The sequence below is a fragment of the Pollicipes pollicipes genome, unplaced genomic scaffold (genome assembly GCF_011947565.3).
Source record: "Pollicipes pollicipes isolate AB1234 unplaced genomic scaffold, Ppol_2.1 Scaffold_3447;HRSCAF=4054_pilon_pilon_pilon, whole genome shotgun sequence".
NCBI classification, from domain to species: domain Eukaryota; kingdom Metazoa; phylum Arthropoda; class Thecostraca; order Pollicipedomorpha; family Pollicipedidae; genus Pollicipes; species Pollicipes pollicipes.
The window spans coordinates 8,267,776-8,280,076 of NW_023596297.1; the positions used below are offsets into that span (position 1 = coordinate 8,267,776).

General features: G+C 57.9%; 1 protein-coding gene across 2 annotated transcripts in view; it reads right to left on the bottom strand.

Moving 5' to 3' along the window:
• The window catches only part of LOC119091892 (tyrosine-protein phosphatase 99A), a 33,208-nt gene that overhangs the window by 9,553 nt on the left and 11,354 nt on the right, over positions 1-12,301 (bottom strand). For both annotated transcript variants that reach the window (XM_037214802.1, XM_037214801.1), the window contains exons 2-3: positions 7,899-8,207; positions 3,451-3,574 (exon numbers count right to left, since the gene is read on the bottom strand). In XM_037214802.1, the coding sequence (XP_037070697.1) occupies positions 3,451-3,574; positions 7,899-8,207 (433 nt within the window). The remainder of the gene's footprint in view (positions 1-3,450; positions 3,575-7,898; positions 8,208-12,301) is intronic.

Sequence of the window (12,301 nt, forward strand, 5' to 3'; positions counted from 1 at the left end):
AATGCATGCATTCATGCATCATGACAAAGCAAAGCTATGCATCTGAATGAACCCAAGCGTTACTGCGTCTTTCTCCGGACGTGTCTGCGGTTTGAGCACAATGATTGTAATGCATACTTCTCACAGGCACTCATGGAAATGTTCATCGTTCGACAAATGATTATGAACGTTACGAACATGCGTTACGTCTCAGTATCACAAGACATGAAGATGAAATGGAAATCGTACCAAACGGTTAGATAGACAGAATTGTGGTTTTCGTTGCAGATCATTCTGGTCCCATTTCCTGCAACTGCTCCAGTTCAAAGGCAGCCAGCCTAATGATCAACAAACATCGGCAGCAATATCGTCAAGATTCACAGCCATTTTAATTCGTCCGCTCTGCAGATCAATATGTGTGCCTGGGAACTATCATTAAATCCGTGTGTGAACTGCTTGCAGTCCATTTTAAAGTCGCTTTATATTCCGTCCCATGAACCTGAGAGCTTTTGTGATCGTATCCGCGAGTCAAGAGGCCTTTTCCGACACATTGTTGGGAGTGTTTATCACCCACGATCGTCTTCTGCTCGAAGTGGGTGAAGTAATTAACGGAAGTAAAGCGTCCTACAAACACGCTGTCTTGCTATCCTGTAGGCCACTTCGCACGGCAGCCAAGCGTTGATTACCAAACGTCGTTTAGAAAGCGAGACGGACCATACGCTCCTCAGGACGTCCCATCTGCTCTCGCTGGGGACCAGTTCGGCATTCCTGGACCGAAGCGAGCTGCCGCCGCGGGTGCCGGCCATCCTCCGATTATTGATGAGACGCGCACCGCCCCACCTCCTCCAGAAACAATCCCGCCTATTCGCCTCGAGCGGGGTTGCACAACCCCGCGCCGCGCGCTATGAATAATCGGGCGGCCTTTTTCAGGCCGGACGCGGCAGGCGTCTACCGCCGCGGGCCAGCTCCGGACGCCGCTTCACCTGTTCCGACCGTGGGAAGGCGAGCGGCAGCTCGGGCCTTCAACGGCCACGAGATCGGGCTCCACCGCTCCTCATCCGCGTACGGCAGACGCCGCCGGCCGCCGGCCGTCCACGGGGAGAACGGGGCCAGAATACGCAGTGTGCGCAGTCAGGGATCGGTGGAGGTCCGCGTGCAGCAGATGTCAGGGACCCGTGGAGGCCCGCGTACAGCGGATGTCAGGGATCGGTGGAGGTCCGTGTGCGGCAGAAGTCAGGGAGGCCTCATGTCGTGCTGATCGGCTGTAGTGTTACCAACTAGCTTGGCGCTTCAAGGCCTGGCATCAATAAATTGATGACTATTATGTAAACAGGTCAGAACTTGCTTACATAATAGTAAACAAGTTCTGACGTGATTCAAAAAGTGAGCGGGTTCGTACTTTCGTTATATGAGACCAGGATGCTGGATCCGGTAAATAAGTTTGTGTGTGAGGTGGAACATGTATCCTACTCTGTTTCAGCTGCAATTAAAAAAATATATCCAGAAATCTCAAGAAAGAAACCGATTTCTTTAGAACGGGGCAAATTACGTATCTTAACGTCTTGTCAGACAGTGCAATAGGCAGAGACATATTTACTTTGGACCGTTACTTATTTCTTTCGTTGGGTCAAAAGTGACCTCCTCTCCTGCTCAGGTTTGGGCGCAGTTTTTTCACCACAACACTACTGAATAACATTCCGGCATCGAGGACGAGTAGGGGCAACATTTTGATTTTAAATATCGTAGTCACTATCATGGGCAGCGGCATGTAGAGTCAACAGCCGTTTATTCACAAGACTAGCGGATTGCCGAGTGATCATGTACGGTACGCAGCTGAAACAATTTTTTAAGGCATCAGGGCATACCAACGTCGGTAGCTCATCAATGCGCCAGACCACGTATCTTTTAGCGTTTGCGGGGTCTGTTGGACCGTGCGCAGTGTGTACGTACTCACAATGGGACTGGGACTGGTTCGTAACACATGGACCCCCGTCGCAGATCATGGTAGCCCCTTCCCTGTCCCAAATTCTGGCCTCGCCCCTGCTACTTCAGCCTGGCAGGCGCTTCTCACTTAATCGATAGAAGCCAGATTTGTGCAGGCCGCTCTCGTGTATACCGACTAATCCACCTCTACCTAATTATCAACATAATATTTCGCTTGGCCAGGCCAGCTCCTTCCCAGAAGGTTTTGCATCATGTAAGAGCCCGGTGAGGGGCTATACAATGTGGTACGTCAAAGCAGCGCCCGCATGGAACTGAATGCATGATCTTACTTGTGCGTGTCTAGGGGTCGTTATTCAGGGTAACGCTGAAAATATGCTTCCGGTCATGTTCATTTTCAATGTTTTTTAGTTAGCGCTCGATTCTTGTGAAACTTGAACATACTGTTATAGATCTCGCTTGAGACTAGTGAGACATCATCACCTCGTTTTCATGAACGCAGGTTTCTGATATTTGAAAAGCAACAATAGCCGCTCTTGCTTTGCCTATCATCAATGTGGGCTCGTGCATGAAACAGGTAGACCCGAGTGAGCTTCGTCCCATGAACCCGTAACTTGTAGCGACGCACACCATGAAAAGCAAACGGTCAGCTACACGCCTCATTTGAGCATGTTCGGGATGTATAGCTGCCGGACAGACCGGCCGCCTGTTCACCACGCCAGGCGACTGTTGGAGACATTGTCCACGGACGGGTCCTGACCGGCCCGGACCCCGCGCCTGCTCGCTCCCCGAACGGCCGCTGCCTGTACAGGCCACTAATGCCTTCGAGGACCCGCTAGGGCCGATCGCGTCGCGCCGCTAGCAGCATTCCGAGCGGAGATTTACGGCGGCCGGCCGAGTCCGCGCCGGCCGCAGTAAATCGGGCCCCGCCGCCGCCAGCCGCCGGCCGCGCCGCGGGGTCTTCCGCCTCGGGAGATCCCGACTGATTTGGTCCGGCCGCCTGCGGCGCTCCACCGACAGCTCCCGCCGCCTGTGTTGTTTGTTATGGGCGTGTGGGATTGTTCTCATTCGGAAATGAAACGTGTGACGTCTCACAAACTCACACAGCCAGAACCAGGAGGCGATTTGTTATGTGATGTGTACCAAACACCTGCTGCGGTGTTTACGGGATTTCATTTCTATCGCTTTCTTAACTCGCATGCTGTTCTGTAAATGGTTATCTGTCGGTTCATAGCACAAAATGGCTTGTAAAAAGCCCATAAATTAATTGTCTGAGCCAGCTCATTTCCGTCATCTTCTGAACTCCCAATGCATATTTAGTACAGAACAATTTACCTATTCCGAGCGCTACCAAGGCCTAGGCTATCGGGCTCATGCTCGGAAACTCGGTATTTTGCAATACCTATAGTCACCCGATGCGATCTAAAACAGCACAAGTCAATAACACTCAGCTGTTTGCACCCTTCTATCACTGCGGGTCCATGAATCACTCCATGTGGGGAAGTTGTGTACACCGGCAGCCGAACTTACCGGACTTGAACCAAGTAGTGGTGGACGGGCGTGTTTCTGCCTTTGACACTGGGCGCCCAGGAGATGTTAGCCCACGTGGACGCGAAGCTGGTGACCAGCGGTCGCCCGGGAGCGTCAGGCACATCTGCAAAACAACACCTTATCAGCTGCATCCCGCTTCACGCCTCGTCCCGAACATGGTCATGCCGCCAGCCACAGCCGCTGCGTCCAAACATGCTACAAAAACAGTGACAACGCCGCGTCGCCTGACGTCTGTTGCTGCGTCCTACCGCGCGCGGCCGAGCTGGAGGGCAGCCGACGCCACCCTACAGCCCGTGCATGACCACCCCTCGCTCCTGGGTGGCCACAGAGCGAAGCGGCCAGCCACGCGGGTTCTCCAGAATAAATTAAGCGGAAGGGTAGCCCGCTCACCCCCACTGCTCACCCCAAATTATGGCCGCCATTGTGTCGGCCCCAGGTGACATCTCAATACGGCCAGCCAAGGGTAAAAATCAGCCTGTGTGTCGGCGGCCCGGCGGAGCGGGGACACTGCGAGCCAGCCGAGCCAGACGGCCGGCCCGGCCGTCACCTGGCCGCGGGCGCCGCGGGCGCCGCCGCCGTCGCCGGCCCGCGGCCCGCCACAATGGCCGGCCTGTCGACAGGACCACGCCGCCCGGCCCCCCGGCGCGCGGCCGGCCAGGGACTCGGTCCGGCCCGCCTGCCCAGCGCCTGATTAATGTCCGCTTCAAAGGCTTCATTATCGCGGATCGGGGTTCGGCTGGACCTCACGCGCCGCGCCGACCGCCGCCGGCGCTCTCGACCCTTTGAGCGCTCCGCGCGGACGACACCGCACCGCCAGCTGATCGCCGAGCGTCTGACGCCGCCGGCGGACACGCTCCGCTGAACGGGTGTCTGCGACGCCCGTGGATGATCCAGGGGAGCGCGGAGGAGCGTTGACTGCTGGGACCATTCCGGCCGCGGCCGCGAAGTCATTTCAGCTCCGGCAGTCGGTTACTGACGGACCATGCCGGCTCTCATGACGGGTTGCGTCGCGCATGACTGCGTTGTATGCGGCGTTGAATTCCCGCAACCGAACAATCGCACCCTGGTGTGGCTCGCAATGAAATCATTTGCCTCGTTTCTACGCCCATCAGTAATCTTTTGAGTTCTCCTGGTGGACATGTCGGAAAAATCTTATATCTGAGGTGGATATGCTCACAACGCTTACACGTTATCCTATGTATAAGACACGCCACTGTAGACTCTATCTCCCACGAACCCCATTTTCCTTGAATGTTTTTGTTTTCCAAGAAGAGCTAAGTTATGGTGACAGCTAAACGAAAGAGGTATGCCCCGAAGAAAAACGTCAGACCGAGGCTTTTGGAAGAGGAGACCTCGAAACAACGTAAACGGCATTCGCTATGCTATTTTATGTCCGCATAAAAGCCGCAAACGGGTCATCGAATTACGGCCATGTCGCTGGGATAAGCCAACTATCGCAGCGCTGTCTGAAATGTAAAATATACGGAGAGCGAGTTGTACGCACATTTTGCAATAAACCCTGACGTAAAGACAGCGCTAAGTCAGCAGCAAATGCGCGTTTTACCTCATTCCCCTCATTTCCATCTCCCTCCACGCTACTTTCTAACTTTCCCCTTCTTCACTTCGGTGTGCCACTCCGCCTGTCGGCCGCGCATCACTCACCACCCATCTCCCTTCTCCCTTCTCTCCGGTTCACTCTCGCTCTTCAACTCCCATTCACTCTTGTTCAACGCCTTGTTTCGTGAGCGCCGTTGATGAGAGGGCCGCGCGGACAGCGGCCGACCAACTGCCGCCGCGCCGCCACGCCGCCAGGCCATGATACCCCGCCAGCACCGGCTGCTGGGGTCGTCAGACGGAATTAGCCCGGCAGCTGGGCCGCGCCCACACCCCAGAGATCGACGCTTCTTATGCACGCCACCATCAGGCGACGCCAAATGAACGGGCTCATAGCGGCGGGAAATATGGCTGGCCACGCTTCGCCATCAACGGCGCCGGCCGGATGGTGCCAGCGGTGCTCCCTGGCCATTTGTTCTTTCGCTGACGTGCTCTGTCGGCGCTCGTGGTCAGCACATGTTCCCGCTGCCGCCCTCCGTCCTCCCATGTTCGTACTTCACACCGCGGCTCCCGTGCTTGGTGCGCCAGTCGGTTCGGTGTGCCGCCGCTGCTCACCTTTCCCCAGTCTCGCGTCGGCAGGTACCACATACTGGCACGTGCTGAAGCGCGTAATCCCCTGTCAGGCGACACACGACGGACCGCCGCGCCTGTGACCCCGGGTCAGGTCACACATCCGTCACCGTTAATGGGACAGCAGGCCGCGGGCGGGCCACGTCCGGACGCGTGTCGAAGAGGGTCGACGCTTGTCTTTCCGCGGAGGCGTACAGCGTTTCAAAACCACCGAGAGCGAGATTGTTTCCCGGCCGACGACAGCGAGTTCATAGCCGGGGATGAGGCGCGGCAAAATGATGTCGGGAGCTTCTGAAGATTTTCGCAACCCGCCTCATCAATAACGTCTTCTGAAGTCTGGCATCGCTTTCGAGGAGCCAAACATGAGCGAAGCATTTTCCAGAAGAAATTTCAGGGGTCATCTGTTTTCGTAATTATGGTAATGCACAGTGAAATGTATTCAATTCCATTGGGCAACTCTGGGCGGCAAGAGAGACGGCGCCTTTATCTGCGTGAAGTTTACAGCGTCCTGAAGATCGGGAAGACGGGTAGCTGCCGCCTTAACTTAGCAAAACACCACGTCGACCAAGGCTGCCTTTTCTCCTCCGTGAAATGAACGTGCTGAAGTCCAGTCAATGGTGAACTTTGATGAACTACGACCTTCGCAGAAAACTTGTCCCGCGTACCTGGCCGCAATTACGGAACGTCGGCGCTGGCGGAGAAACTCGGCCCACTTTGGACTGCCACCTCGGGTGAAGCATGTCGGTGCTGGAATGGCCGTAATTCTCCGCGACTCTGCGCTCCGTCCGCGAACCGTCCCCCCCCCCCCCCCCCCCCCCCACCTCCTCACTCTTCAGCACGGGCCGGGGCGTGCCGGCGAGGCGAGGTTATATCTCGCGGCGGCGGGCCCTGGTCAGCAGATACAGGGGTCATGACCCCGCCCGGTGCACCTTTGTTTCCAGCGCGCCGCCCGCAGATAAAAAGCCGCAGCGCCCGGGGCTCGGCGCGCGCTCGACCACTGCACCCGGCGAGGTGACCTGTGACCCGCGGGACGTCCGCGGAGGGTGTCCGAACGAACGCCGAAGTCCGCCGGGCGCGGCTGCCGCTTTGCGAGGCGCCGTGGTGGCCGCGGGGCTTCACCACAGCTGCGCGGACGCGGGGCCAATACCGACGGTGCGGAGACGGTGGCTCGCAGCGCACCTCGTCACCGACCGAACTTGGATGGGGTCAGGTCGTAAAGCACAGCAATTTCGTCATCCACTCCCGGCAATTGCGCCTCCAACCCCAGCGTAGCAGAACAGCCGCGCTGGTCGGGGATCCACCGGACAGCCGGCCACTTCCGTGGCTACGACGCTCGGCTTCTCTCGATCTCACCCAGCCAGCGAGACTCTCACTCGAGCGGGCTGCCCTCGGCTCCATTGCACCACCAGCAGACCATGAGCGACCCCCGTCCGCTACAGAGCCGCAACAGACTCACCCCTGCCCACCGCCATCCCTGAGCTGGCAGCCGACGGCGCCCCGCGCGCCCGCCGTTTCCGCCCGGCCCGCTCCGCGCCCGAGCGGGGTTCGGACCGCCTCGCCGCCGAGCTTGGCCCGCCGGCTCGCGCAGCGGCCGCCGGCGTTTTCCGTCGGCACGGCCGCGGGCGGCGGCTGTGTCGTTGCACCGCGCTGTCTCACGGGACCCGCCAGCGGACGCCGCATTGCCGCGTCGGAATGCGCTCGTGAGGCCGGCGTGGAGGGCCGCCCGCCCCCGGGCATGGTCACGTGACGCGATGAGCGCGGCCGGTTCCGCCTCTTTCAGCGGGCGTGGGAGCGGCACGCATAAGTTCCGGCCAGAAGTACGCGCAACGGCAGGGAAAACAGGGGAGATGGCAGCATGCTTACCGGAAGAGACAAGCCACCGCAAAATGCAGCAAGCGGGCGGAAAGAACGAATGGAAGAATTAGCGTCCCTGTCACTGTCGCCGTCCCATTGTGAGGCAGACAATGACCAGGGAAGGGTTTTAGCACGTCACGGCAAATTGTGCTGCTGGAGATGAAACGAAGAAATGTATAACAGAACTGTGCCCGGATCTTTCCGGACAGAAAACGTGTTGCATGAACGCCCTTTCCAACGTTACTGCCCCAATGCGGCGACACTGCCGAACAGCGAGGCACTGACGACCTAGACATTTTCAAATATGAATGCTTCGTGGAAATCTAATTCTTCAATACAGCAAAGCGCCGAGGCCGCCAAACTCAACGCTCAGCGCTGAACCCACGTACCTTGAACGACGACGCGAATGTACTCCGGACTGGGGCTGTTGTTGATCATGCAGACGTAGGTGCCGGAGTCGCTGGTGAGGGCCGGGTCCATCACCAGCTGGAAGGTGCGGCGGGCCAGCTGCAGCCGGTCCGGGTCGACCAGCAGCGAGACGGTGCCGTCCTGGCTGTACTCGGCCACGGGCACCAGCCCGGCGCCACGGCCGCAGTCCCTGCACAGCCACCGCACCAGCAGCGGATCGCCGACGGCCGAGCGGCCCGGACAGCTGAGTGCCAGGCGGCTTCCGGTGCGCGCCACAATCGTCTCCGGGTCTGAAACGGCGCACGGCACCGGGTCAGTCGGGTCACTGTTGATGTCGGGCCGCACAGGGCCCACGGGCGTGTACGGCGTTACAGTGGGCCCAAGAAAGCACCACACACAAGTGACGTCATGCGATCAGTGCAAATAAGGTACGTCTTTTCTATTCCACCCGCTTAGACGTAAAAGCCGGAAATATTGCTCATCTAGTCTCTTTGTTATGGATCTTCATTCTATTCGTCCGGGATTCGTACGATTATGATTAAGAAGCAAGCGGTTATACGACACAGTTCGCTGAAAGTACACCGTCACAGTCCAGGACCAAAATGTCATTTCATCAATGGAGTCAGCCCTCACCGTTGCTAAAAAATTCGCGATGTTTTTGCATCGCCCGGCGTTTGTTTTCGTGCGCTGATTGCGCGGCCTGTGTTCCTTTCCAGTAATCCGAGGAATTCACAAATCGAACGCTGCAGCTGCCGGTCGACGCCCAGCTTTCGGTTTGAAGCCGGATGTACTCATCTGGCGTGTAATCCTCCTTAAACATCGCGGACAGTGCGACTGGATAATCTGCGGAGAATGCAGCGGCGATGCAGCTGTTCTTAAGCTTCTTTACTTAATTCGGAAATGCTAACGTTAAGTTACATAGTTATAAGCTGCCAGCAGCCACTTGATTAGTGGCAATTTATCGTGCCAAGGTCAATTAGTGGTATTTGGTGCTATTTGCTTTGCAAGTGCAATCTTCAACACGCACTTTCCAGTTGACAGCGCGTGCCGTCATATCTGCATTTATCCAGGCATGATTACCTCCCCATGTGCCTTTGAAGACGTCCCCATCCATATCAACAGCAGGCAGGACCGTTACGCAAGCGCTTTCGGAAGTCGGAAATCGCTAGGTGGCACTGTTCGGGAGGTGGGGATCGGACGGGAGCGCGCGCCACCGCCGAGCGACACCGGGCGGCACCAGCGGCAATCCGTCACCGCCCCGTTGCAGCGGCTCTCGCTAAAAACTGACTCAGCTGACCGGAAGACGGATCGCGACCTGCCCACCGACGCCGGGTCCATCCGGCCGCCGCCCGCCAGGAGGACCAGAGGACCGGCAGGCAGCGGGACGGCCCTGCAGGAAGAGAGGACCGACAGGAAGTGGACGGCCACGGGGGACGAGAGGACAAACAGGAAGTGGGACAAGCTAGGAGGATGAGAGGACCGACAGGCAGTGGGATGACCTAGGAGGACGACAGGACCGGCAGGCAGCGGGACGGCCCTGGAGGACGAGAGGACTGACGGGACGCGGGACGGCCCAGCTGGAACGTTCTCAACAGCTGGACCACGAGGACGAAAGAAATCGATCGACGGTATGCAATACTGCAACAGTCTCTATGGGCAAAAACATATCACCACACTTGGCTTAAGTTGAGACAAGGGTGAAACAATATCTTGCCATTTTGTGACGGCCACGTTAAGAGCACTGCTACATATATAACGTGGCATAATTTGTCTTAATGCGGCATCAGAGCCACTTTAAATGTGCCGTCCATGAAGCAATTTGCCGTTCCATTTCGCGTGCAAACGTGATTACGGCTTACTCGCCGATCCTACTGAGCGAGTTGTCCTTTATTGCAGGCCTGCAGCACGGCGATGGGTTCCGAGGCCAGCCTGGCTGGAATAGATTAGCTTCTAAAAGGAGCTTCCCGTGTGCCCTAGGGATATATGCAGAAGCTTTGACGTTCCGATAACTTGCCACTAAGCGAACAAGCCGCGACAGTTATCCTGAAAGTATTCCTACCCGGAGAGGAGCGCGACATCGGGGAGGATGGGGCTTATCAATGGGAGCCAGTGGGCCCACGAAGGAGACCCTTCAGCTGTAAAAATATTGACTCACATGGTCGGTCCAGGTCTGCACGATATCAAAACACGCCAGTGTGTATCTTCGGCGGCTGAACAATGCTTCCCAACTGCCGCAGGGAAAAGACTGACTGGGAATTCCGATGCTGCCACGAACGTCTGCAGCGTGTCTTTGTGAGCGACAACAGCCGTCATCAGCCATCTCCTCTCCTCTCCTCTCCTCTCCTCCCTCTCCTCTCCTCTCCTCTCCTCTCCTCTCCTCTCCTCTCCTCTCCTCTCCTCTCCTCTCCTCTCCTCTCCTCTCATCTCCTCACATCACATCTCCTCTCCTCTCCTCTCCTCGCCCCACACCCCCTCTCCTCTCCTCACATCCCCGTCTCTCTGGCTTCTCCTACAAGACTCGTGCAATCCAGCGCCAGTCAATATCCGCGCGGTCAGCCGCCGTTTAGTCGGGCGCCGCCGACGCGTCGTGTCGGGAAATTTATGGCCCCTCTCATCGCACCGGCGCCGGGGGCAAATCAGGCCAACTGATGATGCCGCCGAGCTCGAGGCGGTCCGAACTCCAGGCTGGCAGCCGTCACGGTGGTCCGGCCGGCGATCCAGCGGCGGCTCGAGCCGTCTCACAGCTACCGCCGGACGAGGCGACACAAGTGTTCCATTCTCACCAACCGGATCTCGGCTCGGCTCGTCTATTAAGACACAACAGCGGCGCGCACGCGCGGGCCCCTAGATTAAGGCCGTCTCGGCGGGCTCGGGCGCGGGTCAGCTGATGACACGTCAGTTCGACGGGTCACCTGACCCATCACCGGGAGGCCTCTCTCATATCAACGAACTGTGGTTGGGCACGGGGCAGCAGCCCCGATCGTGCAAGGTACTTCAAGCCTGTATTCAAACGGGAGGCAGGTGCGCTGTGGGAGGCGGGTGAACTGCTGCGGGTCTCGTTAGGTCCCGCGGAAAGAGCGGCGGTACGCCGGGAGCGCGGCCTGACCCGACCACGCCGCGCGAGGCTCGGACGCAAACCGCATGGAGGCAGCACGCATGGGGTGATCTCAAGATCTAACGCAGGGGAACAAAGCGGTAGTGATAGCGCAATGGGCTGCATTTAAATGCGCGGACGCGTCCAGACATTTTCCACCGGTCGCCCGAGAGGTCGCGTGGGGGTGATGCTGCGGTATGATGACGTCGCCGCTGATCATCTGCTGCCGTCCTGCCATAGGCACCCACATGGGACCGCATTGGAAGAGGGCAGGAGCATTTTAACGATGAAACGCGAGAGCTCTGGCAGCTGCGTCACGTTGGAGACCCGTTGACATGGAGTTGAAGGCGAGAGGATATAATCTGGGCTGACAGACGTGTCGTGTATTATTTATCGCACGGCGCCAGTGCCAGCAAGTGTCACGAATATTATGCTGGAAACTCAGGGTGGTAAGCGACGTCATCTTTTCTGTGGATTATTATAGTCATGACTCATGTGGCCGGCGCATTCCACCGCCAGTAAGAGGACACCGACGTCCCCAGTCGCCAGCCCAAGTACTGCGACGTGCCAATTGTCCTCTCGATCTTGAGGACTCGGCACGTGCAGCATCGCTGTCGAGCTATGTAGCAGCGTCCCGCGGCGGCGCCGATTTGGGAGCTGCGCCTCTTGACGGGCGGCCTGGGGCCTGGGCGCTGACGGGAGGCGTCTCAGTCAACAGAGCGTCGCACCGGCAATTGGCCCGTGTCAGGCGGGGCCGGCCCGGGCACAATGCAAACAACTCGGCCGCGCCGAGTGTCTGTCTGACCCCGCCTCGCCACGCGCGCTGCGCCCGGCGACGGCGTCCCGCATTGTGCCTCCAGGCGGCCGCGGCGGCGGTGAGGTCACGGGGTCACGCGCGATCGAGTCCGCCCGGCCGACGCCGGCTTCTGTTCAGAAGGTGACGCGGACGCCACACAACGGACAAGGCCCGGGCGTTTTCTGAATAATTGGCCCCGGTTGACCCGGTTGGAAAAGGTCCACCTACAATGCAGACAAGAGACCGGTCATTCACGACCAATTCTGTGAGCTGTGAACTACGAGGTATGGGAGAGCCAGACAGCGCAAACATTTCCGCTCGCTGCACGCATTCAGAACAACTTTTGAGACAGAGCGGTCGGGGAAAGTTTGGCAGATGTAATGTCTTCTAAGGTAATGGCACGAACTCCTTAGACGCTCCAATGGGCAACACTGGTACTGTTTTGTAGGTACCTCGGAAAACGTTCTTCTTATCACAGATTTTAACATCACAAA